Source organism: Strigops habroptila, chromosome 4, assembly GCF_004027225.2.
Source record: "Strigops habroptila isolate Jane chromosome 4, bStrHab1.2.pri, whole genome shotgun sequence".
Classification (NCBI taxonomy): Eukaryota; Metazoa; Chordata; class Aves; order Psittaciformes; family Psittacidae; genus Strigops; species Strigops habroptila.
In genome coordinates this window covers 51,481,816-51,501,673 of record NC_046358.1, presented here as the reverse complement: position 1 = coordinate 51,501,673, position 19,858 = coordinate 51,481,816, and the positions used below count along the sequence as shown (strand labels likewise).

General features: G+C 38.8%; 1 protein-coding gene across 1 annotated transcript in view; it reads right to left on the bottom strand.

Moving 5' to 3' along the window:
* KCNQ1 (potassium voltage-gated channel subfamily Q member 1) overlaps positions 1–19,858 on the bottom strand; it is a 350,628-nt gene that overhangs the window by 286,729 nt on the left and 44,041 nt on the right. The window contains exon 2 of the mRNA XM_030483351.1: positions 16,825–16,915. Within this exon, the coding sequence (XP_030339211.1) occupies positions 16,825–16,915 (91 nt within the window). The remainder of the gene's footprint in view (positions 1–16,824; positions 16,916–19,858) is intronic.

Below are 19,858 nucleotides of genomic sequence, written 5' to 3'. Positions count from 1 at the left end.
GCAAAAGGCCACAACTTGATTTCAAGTGCACTGAAAAATATAACAGGTAGGCACCAAACCTGAATCTAAAATCCCACCCATGTATGAAGAAGGGTTAAGCATCTGCAACTCACCATTTTAAATTACAAGTGAAACCTTTGTATCTACTAAAGCTTAACAGTAGCACTGCAGGCGTTAATATTTTGGGCTTAAAAAAGTGTTTCCAGGTTTGGTCCATACATATTCACGGTGCAGCTGGCAGGGAGGATCAAAGCAAAATGCAGCTGAAAATACCACTTCTTATGTGAAGGTTTGTCATGTTTCACAGGGTCTCCATTTTCCATTGCTAATACTAAATCTGTCCCTGCCAGCTGAATCAATTGCACCGATGAAGACAGATTTCGCAGTGCAGGACCACTGAACATTTCAAAACTTGGAAAGGTGCTCCAAATTTCAGATGGTAACAAACATGCAGGAGGCTGTCAGACACAGCAGCAATAGTTACCTCTTCAAGCTCCTGAGGGTAACCTCTCCAAACAGCATCTACATCAGGACTCCTGCAAGTGCTAACCCTAACAGCAGTACTTCAGGGAAGGAAATTTAAATAAATATGAACCATGGTTCTTGAAAGCACCCACTGAAGGAAAGATTTTAATGTAGGTGTTCTAGGTCACTCCACTAGCAATGTCTCTCTTCTTTGCACTCATATTAAAGTGATATTTTGTACAATTCTACTTCACACAGAAGAGGACTCCTGGCAATCGGGAGTCAAAAGCAAGCTTACAAATATTTTTGTTTCTTCTAGACAAAAATAAATCTCCTCAAAGCAGTCTGCAAAGAGCAAAGGTCTTTGTGAACATAGTAAATACCTTCAGCTACTTAAAATACAATGTTTATTTTACTTCAAAGATTTTTAGACTAAATTACCTTAAAGCAAAAAGTGCAAGCACTTCCTTTACCAAATTCTTAATACATGCCAGCTGGTCTAGACCTGCACATCACAGGCTAGCATAAATAAGTGTATCTTTCATAAAATTTATTCCATAAACAGGAGCTAGACCACTGGACAGATGCAGCAGCCGTACTTTAAATATCTTGGCATCTGTTTTTCACCGCTGTTTCCGTTTCCCTGCACCTTCCTTTTGGTCTGGCCCCACCCTTGGAGTCAGGCATCTTCCCTTGGGGGTGGATATACTGGCACGGCTCAGCCAGATGTTTTGAGGGAAGTTTCATTCCCTCACTGCTACTTGCTCAAGAGACAGAAGAGGTACTGCACCAGGCTGAGCTTCCCCCCCATCAGCTCTAGTCCAGCTTTCCAACTTGTGAATACCTAAAATAAGAAGCCAATTCACAGAAGAAGACAGAGGGACAGTATATGACAAATGATACCTTATCTACTTGATGGTTCAGACCTCTGCAGTTAGTACTAACAGGTACTTTGCTACCTACGAAATAGAGCACAGATCTGGGGAAGTGCCCTTCAGTCCAGCCCACCTACTGCTTTTATTCTTCAATACTTAAGTCTCAATATTACGCTTGGGCCCAAAGCACAAAGGGGGCCTCATTTAAAGCCAACTCCCAAGCACCACAAGTAGCATATGAAATAGCAGCAGCAACCACAGCAGCACATTCTTGGAAGCTCACAGGAAGCCAAGGGTATAGATTTGTAAATTTTGCTCTTGCTCAAGGACAGGCTTGCCTGCTCTCCTCCAAAGTCTTCATCAGCTAGGAAGGCATGCAATACCTACAGGCACATTCCCAGAAAAGCCTGACAGCCATAAAGGTACTAGAAGAGGTGGAAGGCAGATCACAAATTTTAATAGCATTTAGTACATTAACTATTACAGATTTTTCTTTCAAGAACTGATTTTCTCAGGGAGGTTGAGCACCCAGCTGTAGATTCTAACAGTTGTTCTTAGTCTGCCCTGCAATCACACCTTATCATTCCATGGAAACATTAGCCTTCACTTTGTAAAACGTTAACGGAGAATGAAGAACCATTTTTTTAGATTTGGACCATAAAATAAAAAGCTATAGATTAATCTAAGAGACATGCTCAAGTATAATCCCACAGCTTTCTGCTTCATTATGAATTTTCTGGCTTTTGAGGTGAAGACAATGAATTTAGTGGTCTAGTCTAGTTTAACAAGTGATACAGTTAAAAAAAAAAAGTTTCTCTTGGGAAAAGGCTTGTCTGGTGACACTGGCAACACTGGTGACTGACCTCTAGGGAAATGGGACAGTCACATATGGATGAGAAATAGCTAGGAAAGAACTACATGCAAGCACTGAAACATTAGACCCTACCTAGTGGCTGAAAACTCAAGCATGAGCTCCAGATGCTGAAGTCTGAATGTGTTAGCATCATTGTTCGGGAACTGATACTAAGTGACAGATAGATTATATTACATAAAGTTCAATTTCTGGCTTCCCACAATGGTTCCTAATTCAAACAAAGGCCTGATAAACTACCAACAATAAATAAATAAATCAAAGTAAAAAGCACATGGCTTTGAAACTATAGCCTTAGAGCCAGGAACATTACAGTAAACTCATTTTTTAAAACGACTGCTTGATTTTGACCTAGTACTACTTTACCAAAGCGACTGAAAATTATTGATTTCCTATGTTATGAATTGAGATTAATAAAACACTAAGAGATTACATATAAAAAGCCTTCTTTGTTCTGTATATCACTTGCTCTATGCTGGTCAGTCTGATGCCATTGTTTTTCCTCTTGATCCCACAGCACATGAAAGTTATCTTACTGAGAAATAAAAATTAAAAGACAGAAACACAAATCTTTGGAAAAGATTTTTACTGTTTGTTTTCGACCTTCCATCCAAAAGTAAGAATAAACAAGAAAAAGAATAGCAGTTTTAATGGATGCACCATACCAGTTCAATTTTCAGTTTTGTTTTAAAAAGTTCATTATTCATTTGGTCCTGAAGCCTCTCAGGATAGAGGCAGGGATTAATATTTATATAAAAGTGACTAAAAGATATTTTAATTTTAAAAAGCTGACATGCAAGCAAGTGATACCGTGCATGGAAGCCTAAATGCACATTCAGAAGGGCAACATGAGTCACTCGCAACTCTAAAAGGGCAGAAACACACACACACAAATTTTTATTGACATTGGCTTTCTGTGTATTTGAATTCTCCATGCCTGGTAGACTGCTTCAGTCAGCAACAATTTTTAAGTTCAAGCTAGGGAAGGAATGACAGAAGATACAGTTCCATGATGAGTGACATTTGTAATTCACTCAGGAGTTATAATACTCTAGAAGTCCTTGTTTCAAGAGGTGACAGAAATACAGAAATGACAAGAAGTATCTGATCATGAGCTTCATTCCTCATTCAAGCTACTTAGCATTTCCTCCTCCACCTCTTACACCTTCACACAAAAGCATTCACTGACAGTCTCCATCATCTTGCTCCAACTCTCTAAAGCAAATAGTTTTTTAAGTGAAAAAGGTATACCTCAACACCTCCTTTAAATATTAAGAAAAAAAGAAATGTCTATTAGCAACTTTGTCAATGCCACACCAAATTTAAGAGCAAGGAGAAGGAGACAGCTGTTTCAAGGAACAGACAACTCAGAGTGAGGTAACGGTCATCGGAAATAAGAGATGTTTCTCCTGCTTGTCTCCTTGTTCTCTCCATAACAAATGGTCATTTAAGACTAAAGCTAGTCATGAGGGTGTCCTGCATTTTTATGTTATTCTATGTTCAAAGTTGCATAGCAGCAGAATCTCTCACTTCTCATCTGCTGTTTTCCAGACGATCGCCCTATCAGATGCAAGCAGCAATAATCTACACATTTGCGGGAAATCTACAAGAACCATAGCACTGAGGAGTTCTTATATTAAAAAGACTTTAAAATCTGTTACCTGACTCTGCTTAATGTAGATCTAAAGTGCAAGAGGATATTTATCTGGATTAGCATTGATTCCCTCTCCCTAGCAAAGGGCACAAGCAAGACTGCTGTGAGAAAAGGACCAAAAGAAACCACTTTACCCCATGCACTTACAAACACTAGTCTCTTCTTTACAAATGAAAGCTAATGGCAGATACAAAATCAGAAGATTCAGCAATTTAGATACAGATCACAGAGCTCATTACATATCTATGAAGATAGAATTTGGTTTTAAAGAGAGAAACATCCCCGCACAAAAATTATGAAACAAACGAAGCTGCCCGAAATGTGAAACCTAACAGTCCCTTGTGTCCATACATTTAGAAAGCAGAGTTCAGATGCTTTCCAAAAGTAGAATCAACTCTTGAAAGAGCTTTCTCATAATGGCTTCACTAGTATTTCAGAACCAGGGTTTGTTGACCTTGAGAAAGCAAAGATTGACAGGCTGCCTGTTTGTTTTGGGATTTGTCATTTGACAGAATGGCCAGAGAGTGCATTTTTGTGCCACTTGATGCATGGCTGAGCTTCTCACCTCTGACTCTCATTGGCCATTAACCTGACAAAAATCAATTAAGAAAAGGAAATTTCACGTTATCACTATACCACTTGAAAGCATTTTTCCAACATTTTAACATGCAGTATCTTAGTTTTGTTACCAAAATATAAAAATAGGTCTTTGTTTAGAAAGTTAGTCACTTTGATTACTGCTGCAAACCTTGTTCTGCTTTCAAGGTCTACAACACCCCAGATATATTCCCTCAACCTTACCTACTGTATCACAAATGTAAGTACATACCAGTGGAAAATTTGACTTCAATACAGTCAGTCTACTGTCCCTAATTTTCCTGGCTTTTTTTTGCCTTGCAGATGAGATAGCAACTCACTAAACTTCCAGTTCACAACTGGGAGCAAGGAAAGAATTTTTTCTTTACATCCTTTTTAGAAGTGTTTGCTTTAAAAAGGTGCATGACTCATAGTGGTTAAATATTTAACTTTAATTTTACTAATGAATCCTAACATGCAAGTATAGAAACACATGTCATTATGTCTGAAAAATCCTACTCATATCCAAGCAGCTTTTTTTATTTTTATATATGTATACACACACACACGCTAGGAATCTGTAAGGCAAGTTGCTATGTCAGGACTAGTCTACACACACATTTAGTACTGGTATGCTGTGTAGAGATATGTGGTGGTTGGGGCTTGGCTGTGGGTTTTTGGGTTGGTTTTTTTTCCTTTTTACCAAAATAGTTGCAGTAATTCAAACCCAAATATGCCTATTATTGTATTAGTAATAATGATGACATAATACTACAATTATACTCTATGAGACTAGGCTACACGGACATGTTCAACCACCTGCTCGTTCATGATCACTTCAAAGGCAGCAAGAGATTGAAGATATTACCACACTCAACTCCTCATTACAGCACCTCCCATCTTGGAGATTACCACCCACAAAGCTGAACAACGGTAACCCATTGTGGAAGTGCTCAGCCCTATTCAGTCCAACCAAATTACCACCAAAGATGGTTAAAACCAAAGAAAGCTTTCTGGGGCAGTTAGGCACTGCAACAGATTATGAAAGCAAACACAGTACAATCCAATTCTGGGCAGAGTAAAAACCTGTTGAGGGGCAGCAGCAAAGAGCTAGCAGATGACTGCTTCTTAAGCTTTTCCAGAGAGACATGCTTCTGCAACCCTATCTACACTCTGTCTGTTCTAGCAGAGTTTGAACAAAACAGCTTTTGTTTGTAGAGACAGCCTAGCTGCCAATTCAAGTTCAGTAACTGGCTCTGTATTATAGTAAGCATGCCTAGACCTGTAGGATAAAATTAATTTCAGTCAAGTTGGTCTCAATCAGCTGTCAGGCTGATATCCTGCTGTCCTGCAGCAAAACAGATGTAAAGTAAGTGTAAAATGCTACTTAAAATACTTAATTCATTATTCAGTCACATCAATACAAGAGAGGCAGTATGTAAAATAAGGTCCAGAATCTCAGCTTTCATAGACAAAAAAAGCTTTCAAAGTTTTAAATTTAAAAAAATGATACAAGAAATTAAATATATTTCTCTTTTCAGTGTTAAGATCGCTGAGGCCCATAACTGAACCCAAAGGCATGCAGCAGGCCGAAGCTGGGACTTCTTTAAGTCATGTTCTCTCTCTGCTTCCGTGCCTGGCTGCCCAAGAGGCTCCTCACACTTCCTTCTACTCACCTTTACACCACCTTGTCTCTATAAGCTGCAAGGTCTACAAGAGGGTAGGAACTTCGTAATCTTTTAGAACATGTGGGCCCCCAATCTACTAGGTGTTGGACTTGACCTTACAGGCAGAGCCCTTTGAACGGGCTGTAATGTAAACAACAATAGTAAGCACACAAACCAGCCTGTAAATTGTGTTACAGATAAAGTTTCCATCACACTTTTAACTACCAAAAGCTAACAAATCTTAACTCTACAGTTCCACAAACACTTTAAGCCAACGCTGCTGCCAAAAGAAGCAATCTCATCTGGCCAAAAAAAAGGTTAGTTTGAACCCATCTGGGTTCTCCTAGGCAGTTTACAACATAGCTGCACAAATGCTTGTGTTGGCACAAAGAATGGAGCAGCAGGACCATTTCTTCAGGTGGCAGTGCCAATTTATGCAGCCGAAATTCTTGAAAGTGCAGCCCAGATTCTCTGACGGATTTATCTCAGAAAGCCAAGTAAGGGTGGAGGAGCTATGGGTCACCCAATTTTACTCATAAAACCGCTAATACCTCCCAAGAATGCTGCAAGGTTAAGTACATTCGTGTTTGTAAGGCATTACAGAAGATAGATTGGTAAATATTTAATTTTCTCTCCTCCCTTTTCCCCTGCCCTGGCCACTAAGTATAACTTATTCCACTTTTCATAGACTAAATCAATGACTTTGAGCAGCTTCTAGAAGGTGGCTGTCAAGCTCCCTGCGTGTAGGCCAGATGGAGGTTAGTCATCATATGCATGTATTCTGATTTAAAACAGTTCTGCAACGTTGCAGCCAAAACAGCATTGAAATACGTTGTATCCACCCTGCTGCAGGGAACATGGAATAGTCAATTTACCTCTAGAGCAGACGCCCTTTCTCACCTTGATCTGGGCAACAGATACAGAGGGATAAAGGACAAGTAAATCAACTCCTTTTGCATTCATTCCCATGTGTAAACACATCCTGTCAAGCTGACAGAAACAACAGCGAAAAGGAGTGTTTCTGAAAGGTACCTTAATAAGGATGTTAACAGCATACTGGAGGGGAAAAAAAGGTCAGCCTCAGTGTCATTAGCATAAGGGAAACCATCAAAGTGAGGCACTACATAGCTTGCTTTCACAGACTGGGTGTGAAAAGAGGCATTTTAGTTATTTTGTTATTCCTTCAAAGTCCTGCTGTTCCTGAGAGCTAATAACGATTCTTGATTCTCCATCATCTTAAAAATATGCTCACGTTCTATGGGTTAGGTGGACACACCTGATGTAAACACCACACTAAGGTTACAGGTCCCCGAAATCAATGGACAATTGGGATAGCTGAGCAGTGCAGAAGTTTTAGAACATCTGTTTCAATGTTAGGTCCCTAATGGCAACTCAGGGAAACCAACAGAACTTACTCTGTTGCACAGCCTCTGATGCTGTTACTACCAGGGCACATGGGCCACCATGCTTTTCACAGCCAATGCACAGGACATGCCAGAAATGTGGCAGCTCTCTGGGTTATCAAGACTTCTCCAGCAGCTCAGTACATACACCAACTTCTAAGCTCTACTACAAGATTAATTTATGTTATAAGCTGAGATAATGAGCAAATGCCATGCTATGTATTTCTAGCCACTCAATAGATAGCTCTAATAAACTCTTCCACATGACCTTTCTGATTACTGAGATAAAATAGGACTGGGCCCCATATTACAACAGGAACAATCCTAGAAACATTTTGTGCAAGACAAGTTTAACAGAACTGAAGCTTCAGTCATGCTGACATTTTTCATGCTACAAAATAAAAGTAAATTTGATAAAAATAAATTTAAAACACTAAATGTGAGATAAATACAGCTTGCAGTTACATAAATCAAACTCTCATGCTTCCTACGTTATCCCTAAGTACAAGCAGACACTGTTCAAAAAACCTTTCCTATTACACCCTGATCCTGTTAATATTTATGCACACAGGAAGCTCTGCTGAAGTTGTGATGGCTACTCATATGCACAGTTAAACACACTGCACAACTGCAAGTCTCATGGTATAAAAACTTCAGTTATAAATGTAGAACCTAATTTGGTTGCCTATACCATATACATAAAAACCCAGCATATAGAGTCTTTACTTTTCTTTTTTTCCTCTCTCCTAAAACCATGGAATAAACTCTCAGTAGGGTGGAGTTACCAGAGGTTCCGCCCAATACAAATGAAATCCAGCTAGAAGTATTTTTTCTAATCATTGCTAAAAATAGAAATACATTTTATATATAGAATTATATATTTAATGTAAACAAACATATACTTAAATATATATGAAGAAATAACAGGGTGATCTCTATAACATCTTTTTCCTTCTCTGTGCACAAAGTCAGGTATTTGACACTTTTTTTGCAGTGTGGCAAGTTTCTAAGAGGATTCATTTACTCATTCCCCTTCCAAGAGCAGGCAGTGCTCAGTGCTGAAATGCACTTTCCTTCCATCAAATGCAGAAGTCAAGAAATGAAATAAAGCCGCTTTTAGAAAGTGAATTCATAGAAGCATACTTTAGAAACTGCCAAGAAAAAGAAAGCCACCAAGAAGTCCAGTTGCTTTTAATTTTTTTAGCCAGTTAATTGAGCCCACTTAATTCAACATAGCAAAGTAAAATTCTTCATGCATTCAATTTATTTTCTCTCTACTAACTCCTGGAACCTCCTTTCTTCTAAGGCATTGGCACTCGTTGCTCTGCTGCACTACAATTACACCACACCTGCAGAGTTTATTCCAGTTTTGCCTACCAAGGGCCACTTAAAGCCATTCAAGAGCTACCAGCTAGTGACAGCTGGCAAACTCAAACCTGTCTCAGTAGTCTATCATATGTAATCAATTGCAAATAGAACTTCAACAGACTCATCCCATTATTTCCTAGCTAATTCCCCCTGGGAAAACAAGCCAGCAAGCTTCCACTTTGAATCATGAAGCTAGTTTTGCCCTGTCCCTCCTCCCCAACTCCTCCCTTTCCGCTCTCTTTGCATCAGTTCACTGCACTGTTTCAGTTTTTCAGCTTGATATCCGTTATGTTATGTCAGCTGTTACATTACGCTTAAAACAATAGACTCCAGCTGGCTGAGGTCAGATGTGAAAACAAGGACCTAACAAAGCCAGAGACCCTCCAGTTATACTGAAATTGAGATACACACTGAATGTAGCACTTAATGACAAACTACTTTCCAGACATTTGGGCAAAGCATAAAGGAAACACCTGTCACTGCAAACATTACACACTAATCCAGATAAACTCTAAATTTAAAAATCTTTCTTTTCACTGCTTGGATCTACTATGCACCAGTATTTCACAGGTTTAATGTTTTAATTTTTTTTCCCCCAAGATGGAATTTGTAGTACTCTGCTCATTTATTAAAATATTAAATAGTGAAAAATGTGCATCATTTCAAAGAAAATATGCTTACCATGTTTCTTTTAGAGTTTACCCAGCAAAGGTTCTGAGTTTGACATGGATTTACACCCCAGAGATATTTAGTCAAAATTTAACTCATAAGTAGAAAGCTTGGTAAAAATGAACAACAGATGTAACAGCGAATGAAATATACTTTTTTCAGTGGTGACATTTTCTTAGACACACCTTTGAACAGAGTTTATTGCAATGCAGCTATACTGAAAAATTAAGAAACAAAACACCAGTATACTATGTGACCCACGAGAGCAAACACAAGCTCTTTAGAACAGGTGAACTACTAACAACTCTGGGACACATATTCCCTTATTTTTCAAAACACAACATGCAACATAAATTGTAATTACTGTAAGAATTGTAATTGTATTTATAATAGTTGTAATAATTTCTGAAAACTGTCATGCTACTGTAGTTTACATATGAAAAGCTGTGAAGCTTGCTTAGCGCAAAAGGACAACTGGGCATTATGTTCATTTAAGTCTCGCTACCAGTGAGGGAGATCACCATGCCAGATCATGTAGGCCACCAAGCAGCCAGCAGAAGGCACCAATCTATCACCAGTGGTTCGTGCTGGCCTGCAATCTGTCACTAGCTCCACCTGAGCTTCAGGAAGGTTGCTCTTCCCAGAGTCTGTCTTAGTCTTCAGAGTTTGAGGCCTAATAAATGCTCGGTGCTTCGTAGCCATCTCATCCCTATGTACCGTGGGGATAAATACTAAATTCCAATTCCTTTACTCACAGTGATGTATTTGCAGACTTTATTTTCAGGTATGCCACCACAGAACTCCAGGTATAGAAATCCAAGAAGAGGGTGGGGTGGTTTTTTTCCTCACAGTTCTTAGAAAAGGCAGAATGGAAATAACCGATTTTCTGCATCCAAGTTTATCAAATACACACTGCAGTGTAGAAGACTGTAATAAGAATTCAAACCCAGAACTTTGGAACCTGCTAGAGAAATGTATGCAATACATGTAAAAAAGAGTTTTCTGTAAAAAACCACTGCTTATTCTGATCATATACATCTAAAAGTAAATTTTGGTGGTAACTTTAGAGAAGTTTAGCCAGAAACTTCTTTTTTTCCCCACTGAAATGGAAGCACCTAAGCTAATAGCAAGAGCATACCTGGGAAGACGTAACATACTGGAAATCTTTCCGAGTGTTAACATGTTCAGTATCTATTTTTTTCTCCTCTATGCAAATACTTGTCCAATTCACTTCACTGAAAGCCTTAATTGTTCTCACTTTTTTCTAAAAGCCATCCACATGATGAGAAATCAGGTAGGCCAAACAGCATGAATTTTGTGGCTACAACCACAAAGTGGCCAGAGCTGTCCCTGGCAGCAACATTTACACAGCCCTTTTCTTCCACCTTCCTCTTCCTGAGTTATTTTTGTTGATTACTCATATAAAATACACCAAGCCCACGTGAAAAAACATCTCTTTATTAATAGTTCACTTCTTCCAAAAGATATTTTTATCTACTTCAGAACACCATCCAAGGTCTGAACCCAGCCACGCTAGATCAGACACATTGTGGTCCAATGCTGCCCTCTACAGATTTGAAAGGGAAACGAGAGCTCCCTTCTACAAGCGTTCCGTTTTCAGCACATGTGAAAAACAAAAACTAGCTCATCTTTCCCTTACCAGTCTTAGCATAGTTTTCTTTTATATCTCCTCTTCATTCCTTCCTGGCATTCCTTTTCAGCTCAGGTTTCATCCACACCAAACAATAACTACAGGCTTGGATTGGCTTTTCCTCTTGGTTGGTTGGGGGGGGGGGGAGGGGAAGGAAGAGGGTGTGTTGGGTTGGGGGGGGAGGTAGTTTGGTTTGGTTTTTTCTAAGCCCATTTCATTAAATTGGTTCAGCTGTCCCTAACAGACCATCCAATATTATTTCCACTTCAGAAGCATGTGATTTGGCTCCTCAGACCTCTTCAGAATGGACATAAAGCAGAATTTAAGCTGGACTAAAAAGCATGTTCACACAACCTTCTGAACCAAATTAATTATATCCCTTTAACATCACGTTTACATTAAACATATAATTCTCCTATACAGACCAGGCGAGTTGACAAGGGATTGCTTTGCAAACAGCTGGAACAAGTTAAGATGTTACTACCGGCAGCATTTCAAAACATCACAGCTGATTTTGCAAAGCAGCAGATTAGAAGCACTCACATTATGTGCCAGCCCAGCTCAGCTACAAACATCAGAACCACATACTGAAGCACAGAGAGAAACACCTGGGTTCAGATTCAGAGGAAGCTGCTTGTTCCAGCTACTAACTGTAGTATCCCCTAATTAAAAGGGGGAAGGGAGATTTTAATTGCTATTCGTATTTCCTGAACCTTCAAATCACTCACATTTGCCCTGTTTACTACAAACTAAAATGTAGAGAAGCTGACATTAAATGAAAACTGGGATTCTCAGCTTCAGCTGCCAATGGAGCGACTCCCTGACAGGTCTATCTGCAGGTCTAGCAAAAGGAAAGGATTAAAGTCCACCACACGCATGTCTTCTACACCAGCTGACCTCACTCTGGGTCGGACTGAGAATGCAAAGACAAATTCTCACTTTCTCAGTTACAGCTGTTCTTTAGAGAGAGTCTGTAGACTAGATCAGTCTGTAAAGCTATCACTGGACATCCTTTACAGGTATTAATCCCATTTAATTTTTCAAAAGCATGAAAAAGCACCAGGAAGATAATCGGGGGGGGGCGGGGGGGGGGAAGTGCTGGAAGCACTTTCAAACTATTTGAACCATTTGTTCTCTGTGAAGACCATCTTCAGGATCAAAAGCTGTAGGTATTTTTCTCTTTCTTTCTCTCAAGACCCACAAGACACTGCAGCAAACAAAACTTAAGGCTTATACTCAGAACAAAAGATTATATTAAAAAAATAAATAAAATCTAGATTTCTTGTAGGCCTAGACTCTATGCCACTTTCTCTTAATAGCAGGAATAATTTCAATGCCAATAATGTAGATTTTAATCACCCAAAGCTATTACCATTTATCTTAACTGATAGTCTTTTTAATATTTAAAAATTGTTTAATCTCTTCAGTAAGAAGTATGCCAAAGTAGAAAAGGAACTCTGAAAACAGAAAGCTGGAAACAGCTTATATTTTCATCATAAAAACATAACCTTCCCTTTTTTTTTTTCTTTGTTGGAATAAACACTGAAATGAGATTCCTACCAGAAAATAGCTTTTTCAGGCACACTAAATATCCCTTGGTTCAGCAGAATACTTAATCCCCTTGGATCAGGCACTTGGATTTTCTTAGATCATGCTGAGATAACAGCATTCTGCTGTGTTCTGGCACCATAAAATCCTTGCTTATGAAAATAAAAGAAAAATATGGCCTCTCTGGGAACATACATCTCTGAATTACTTTTTTCCATAGTTTAAATATTGTCATCTCAAAATCAATTTTTACACAGATATACCACATTCTCTTTATGAGTCATGGCAAAAGCTCTCTCGCACCACTATTTTAAATGGGCCAAGTGTACATATACTCTTCAAAATGATGATCCTTTCGCAGTCTTGGCTCAGACTCCAGCTCACGCTGGGCAAGTGCCAACGAGTAACTGGAGTCAAACCCCTCCAACAGCACCATCTAGTGAAAAAAAGATAAAATAAACACATGCAAATTTAAACAGTTTTCCCTGCTTTCTGGAAACTAACAAAAGGCCAATTCTCTCCTAATCTCCCATTACAACTGCATTTAGGTATAGCTTTCATCAAGGCTCTTTGCCTTGTGAAGTGTGGTGACAAGTAGAGAAAGATTCAGCAGCTAATTGTAAGCTTTTTGTCTAAAACTGGAACGCCACTTGCAACACATACAAACTTTCCCTTGTTTATTTTTCCAATGTTAAACTTGCATTTTTCTTATTGTTATGAAAAATAGAAGCATTTTAAAATGCTATAAAATTACTGATATCTTCTATTTTCTCCTCTTGTAGTGGGGAGGCACTATTATAAAGCAAGCAAAATAAAAAAATAATATAATCTCAACAACTTTTCTAGCTCTTATTTTCATGTAATTATAATATCTTGTATGACTATACTATTGTAGCATGAGATTCTCGTTCATGAAACTAGGCAGACAGCTTCCATCTGTAACTCTAATGCAACCAGTCTCCTAGGTTTCAAAAAGACTATTTGCTGAAGTTGTGTAGGTGCTTAGATCTTTCACAGGGTCAGAGCAAAATACTTTGGCTACGTGCAGGATATAAAGCAGCATAGCTCTTAATTGTGAGTGTTTTCAAGGGTCTTGTCTGAATAGTTTTTCAGTCAGGACGAACAGATTCTGTACTTTTCCCAACATTCATTTTAATGCCATGCAACTCACAAGTGAGTTGTAGAAGGGATTCTGTAACAACAGCAGTTTGCTTATAACATACATGTTTTTACAGTAATTCCACCTCATTTTCAAGATGAATCAGATTTCCAGTATCCATGCAGTAAGCTCATCTAATCAGACTTGCTCCATGGGGCTGTTCAGCTCAGCATACCCACATGCTAACTGAGCACTCATTTCCAGACATTCAGCATGGTAGTCACTTCTTGCATTTCCAAACCTGTGGCTACCTCGTCAAAGTCTCCCTCCCACCAAAATATAAAAGTCCACAAATCTGAAATAGGCAAAATTTCAAAGCATGACACTGCACATTTGATACCACTAAGTACTTCAGCCTTATATTTGATGCACTACGAAGTATAATTCAGAGAGAATTCTACCCTACACAAGAAATTATGTCAAAAATAAAAGGCAGTCTGTTCCTGAGAAAGCTTCAGTAATTTTCCCTTTGGAATGCATATAGGGAAAGGTTCTCAATTTTATAATCTTCAAAAGAAATTGCTAAAAGTCTGTGTTACTTTATTTTAATCTCACAGAGCATATACTCAGGCAACATAACTCAAGTTTCATGGAACAATTTGTGGTCTTATAAACTTAAAATTCTACATGGCCAAAGATTCCCTCCTTCTCACTGTCCCAGTTAAACCCAAGCAGAAAAGCCTTCCTCAAGATTCCCATACTCCTCCTGATAGGTTGTTGCTACACTGCCGCTCCTTTGAGATCTCTCTCAGTATTTGTTTGCCCTTCTTTGCTCACCTACAATGTCAGTGTTACCTACTTTCATTGTCTGGATCCAAATTAAAACTATTATTGTGGTATAACTAAAAGGCCTTCTACAAACAAAAAAGAGAAACGAATTCCTACTGCAAAGCAGTAGGAAGGGCGCTCTCCTAAGCTTTAATAAGTCTCCTTACATCTATTTGGGTTAGAAGCTCGCGCTGTGGTTTTTCCTGGGGTTTTTTTTAAATCCCTGTATGCTGTTACACTTTCTTTGCATTGTATAGTTTCTCTTCAACCAGTCATCTGTGATTAACTCCCCCCTTACCAATTCAGTTACATCTAATTTTTACTGCTTGTAATGATACATTAGAGGTGAAAGTAAAATCTTAAAATAAGAACAAAATGGGAAATTTTACTAGGTAGACACTAACAAGAACCAGATTCTGACATTTCTATTTCTGTTGCAAGGTGCCACGACTCCTTTGAAAATCCCCCAAAACTAGATAGAGCAGAGAACACACTGGCCCATCTACTGCTGTGGACAGATGGGTCACCATAAGCCCCTTAAATTTCTTGAAAACTACCACAGTTAATCCTTTAAGAAAACAGTACCAGAATATGACATTACTGAACAAACAAATAACTGCTGAATTTCCAATAAACTATTATAGTAGAATTTCAGTGTTAAAAGTTGACCATATATTTTCCCATTATATAGAACAGGAACACTGATTCACACTACTTCGAAAGATAAAACAGAATACCCAATACATACTGGATATTACATATGTTGTATGTAATCCTGAACGCATTGCATACATATTACGCTGAATGTATTACACACATGCAGACAATACATACTACATACAGTATGAACATAAAAAACTAATTCCATGGTTTTAAGGAAAAAAGAAAACATCACTAGTGATGCTGTCACTAGAAGTTATTTCACTGAAAAAAAACCCACACATGTAAGACATGATATATTGCAAAGACAAGTGAGATATCATCACAAGTGAAATTCATCACAGAAATTGGTAGAAGTATCCATGACTATTAGTTACGGACAAAAAAAAGGCCAAAAAAATAAAACAACAAAGAAACACCTGTATAGACTCTCTTAGCTGGCAACTACGCATAAAGTTCAAACATCTTCCAAGTCAGTTAAAAATAATATACCAGGCATGAAGGTACCTTAAATAGAAACAGTATGACTGACGCTTAATTTAATATATATTATATATTCTTATTCTTACATTATTCATATTAGGTATAAAACCTTAGTATACTGAATAGATAAAATGACAAAAACTATAATAATTTATGTGGGTTTATAGTGAATCTTTTCCTGTTAATAATGATATCATACATAACTATTACTGGTGCAGTGCTACAAGAACTATGTTGAACAAACATTTAAATTGCTAGTTAGCATTTTCTCAATACAGTGACTGTTTTCACAAGCAAAATAATGGTCATTTATTTACAAATGCAGGGAAATCAATGATTCAGCAGGGAGTACTCCACCATAGACATACACTGAGAACAAATGTATAAATTTTTTGTATGTTTAAAATCATGCTTCTCCAAATTCAAAACTAAAGCTCTTCAACGAAATCTAAGCTGGCAGAACAGTAATTCTCTCAGAACATTTCTTGCTACATATCTGTTGTAGCACCAGTGTACTATAAAAAAAAGTAACTATGCTTTCTCTAATAAAGGGAAAGTGAGTATGACAGGTGGAGCAAGTTGTCTTAACCCTAAAGTCAATGAAAATACATGAGTTTCCCACTTGTGGAAAAAAAGACAAATCTGACATCAACTAAAAGAGAGGACTTCCACTTGGCTTTTTCCCCCCTCTATGGTCAGGTGTCTGGCCTTCAGTATGACTGAAAAATGGGTTAACCTGAGCAGTATAAGGGATTCAAGTTTAATTAGAACAGCCATGTATGTTAGACACCACACAGATGCCCTCAATATACACCATAGAAGAGTTTTGTGCTACCACGACTTCCGGTGTTTCTGTGGCTTCACAGACTCGCTAGGAAAAGGCAGAAAAGCCTCTCGTCAATTCAACCACAAGGAACATTCTGCTAGATATGGTATTAATTCATGAGATTGGAGTTTGCACATTAAGAACAAATGTACATCAATTGCTTTAACGTCTACATACATACCATCCAAAATAACGTCCCTGTAGCGAGAGCTGCATACTGTTCAATTGTAGAAAGCACGCTGAAGATAAGGCATATCAGCACAATAAGGAAGCTGTAAATAAAAAAATTAAAAAAAAAAAAATTAAAAAACTGGTCTAACCGTCTAATAAGAACCTAGAGGGAGGACAGATAATTATGCCATTACAGATTATCTGTATGCACACAAAGGTCATTTGTATTGGAGTATCTTAAAACACAGCTGGTAAGTTTGAGTGATCTTGCTTCATGTTGGGGACTTTATTTCTCTTTAGACACTAAGTTTTTGGGTTGGACATTAACATATAAAACCACACAACATTATTAGCTTTAGCCTACCTCTAAGCCTTGCTGTTCCCTAGCCCCTCAGGAAAAGACCATTCCTTGCTCTTTCCCACTGTAGGGGCTACTACAGCTGAATCACCACCCCACCCCTAACATTTCAAATATTTGCCTTTTTGCTGTTCCAAATTCTAATAAACTGCAAAAGAAATCCCAACTAAGCCAGAGTTTGACAGCCTCTGCCCACACTGTCTTTTATAACCAATGCCCAAAAGGCCCCAGATAAATAAAATCTAACATTTGGCATTCAAAACACAACCTAGGTATGATTCCATTTTTAAATAAAACAAAACTTCAAAGCAACTATCAGAGAGAGAGAGAGACTGAACATAAGGGTTTGTTCCCTGGTCCCCCCTGCCCGAGTGAGTCCTTAGAGAGAGCATGCAGTGGAGGGCCACAAGGATGATCAGGGCTCTGGAGCACCGCTCTCATGAGGAGAGGTTGCGGGAGCTGGGCCTGTTTAGTCTAGAGGAGACTGAGGGGGGATCTCATTAGTGCACATAAATATCTCAAAGGTGGGTGCCAGGAGGATGGTGCCAGACTCTTTTCAGCGGTGCCCAGCAACAGGGCAAGGAGCAATGGCCATAAACTAAAACACAAGAAGTTTCACCTCAACATGAGGAAGAACTTCTTTACACTGGGGGTGGCAGAGCACTGGAACAGGCTGCCCAGGGAGGTTGTGGAGTCTCCCTCCCTGGAGACATTCAAAACCCACCTGGACACATTCCTGTGTAACCTGCTCTAGGTGGCCCTGCCTGGGCAGGGCGGGTTGGACTCGATGACCTCCAGAGGTCCCACCAACCCTAATGATTCTGTGATTCTGTAAGATTCTGGACTGCCAGAGAGTTGCAGCAAACTCAGCCCAACTGCCTGTAGCCCCCAGAAAGCCTCTTCCCCTACCTGGAAAGCAAGGCTGCCCAGCCCCACAGCCTCTGCCTTCAAACCCCTTCCCTGAGCAGCTTCAGCTGTGCTCACCACCCCACAGGACTACTGCTTGCCTTAAAGGAACATAAGGTATTGGGGAAGCAAAGCACTTAACACTCGAACTGGATGCTATCCACTACACACTGGCACAGGCAGCTTCCAGTTCCCAAACAACTGCGTGTTTCTTTTTAAAACATGACAAGAGCAGTGAATAAGACTTAAAACATTCACTTACTAAACACAGAGCTAGTTGTTAGGGATATTTTTCACAATTCTGTTGAGACAAGCAATACCAATCCTTTGGACTTGACAGAAACCTGCTGCAAAATCCAGCAACTAAATCACTGTGTCCCCCCTGTTACAGATCTCCAAAATGGTTAATCAGAGTTTTTCTCCTCAGAAAAAACAGCAACAAAAAAAATTGACATAATAAATAAAACTGAGCTCAGGAGGAGGAATATTAAAACCAAACATCAGTGGCTGCAAATTGGCAGAGCCTTTATTTTTTTCACGTAAGCTAGAACTTGATTGGGTGAATCTTTTGAAAGGCCATGTAAGTCCAGTGCACACACAGACAATTGACACTGTAAACATTACAAAATTGTAGAAAGGAGGTTTGTAGGTAATTAGGTACAAAAATCAAATTAGTAAGTGATAATGAACTGAAGTTAGTAGGGAAGAAATTATCATATATCAACACAAACACGCATGTGATAACATACCTCTACCTAGGCAAAGTACAAATATATGGGCGTTTCTGATTTATCTCTAAAATCTTCTCATTTTACCTTCTATCTCTTAACTTCAGCCATTCTTAAATAAAAGTGAGGTGTGCAGATAAGGGAATGCAAAGATGAGACAGTCATCTGCACCATAACATAAATATTCCCCAAGTGTCCAGCCCTTCTATTTGCAATATTCCCACAATCGCCTAAGACCAATACACATGACAACATGAACATAATGTGGGTTCAGTTACATAGAGACAGCTAATGGTCTCTGAACAAAATGTCCAACATACATAGAAGTGCCAGTTCAAAGCAAAGAACAAGTTGCATGGGATGGTGCAAGCTGTCCAAACACACCTTGAGCAGTAACAATTAATATTTATTATATCCCTTAATAACAGGAAGCTTGTTAGAAGTGTAACTTGGCCAGTATATCCAACATATGAACCCACAAGAGGGCACCAAAGCAAAGACTATCCCATTTCTACACTCTTCCTAAACAAACACAACTGAAAAGAACCTAGTAAGGATTGAAGGTGAAAGTTCATGTGCTTAAGTGACAGGTAAATAAACTTAGGGTAAATTGTTTGCCATATCTCTTTGCTTGTTACTATTAGTGAAACTGAAGGCTAACATAAGAACTGCATCAAGTGCCAGTCACTGCACTACTTACTTTTATGTGTTTTCCTGCACATGGACCTGTTTCAGTCTTACTAATTTTACTAATTTTTTTTCAGCCCCAGAAAAACCTCTTGAAATTTACTGATGTGCTCTTTCACGGCTGAAGCATGAGACACCTTCATACCCACAAATACACATTATCCCAAGCAAAACGAAGATGTTCAGTCAGATATTGCTGTTTCTTGTCTGTTTCTTTGGTGTCAGAAAGAAGAGATGCCCATGATCCCCACTAGTACAGCTGTGCCAGTGGAGCACCGAAGCTAAGCTACTAACCCTGTCACATTGGCATTTTGCTTCAAGACTAGATTAATTGCACGTAAGCAACAGAGGGTGCAAAATTAAGA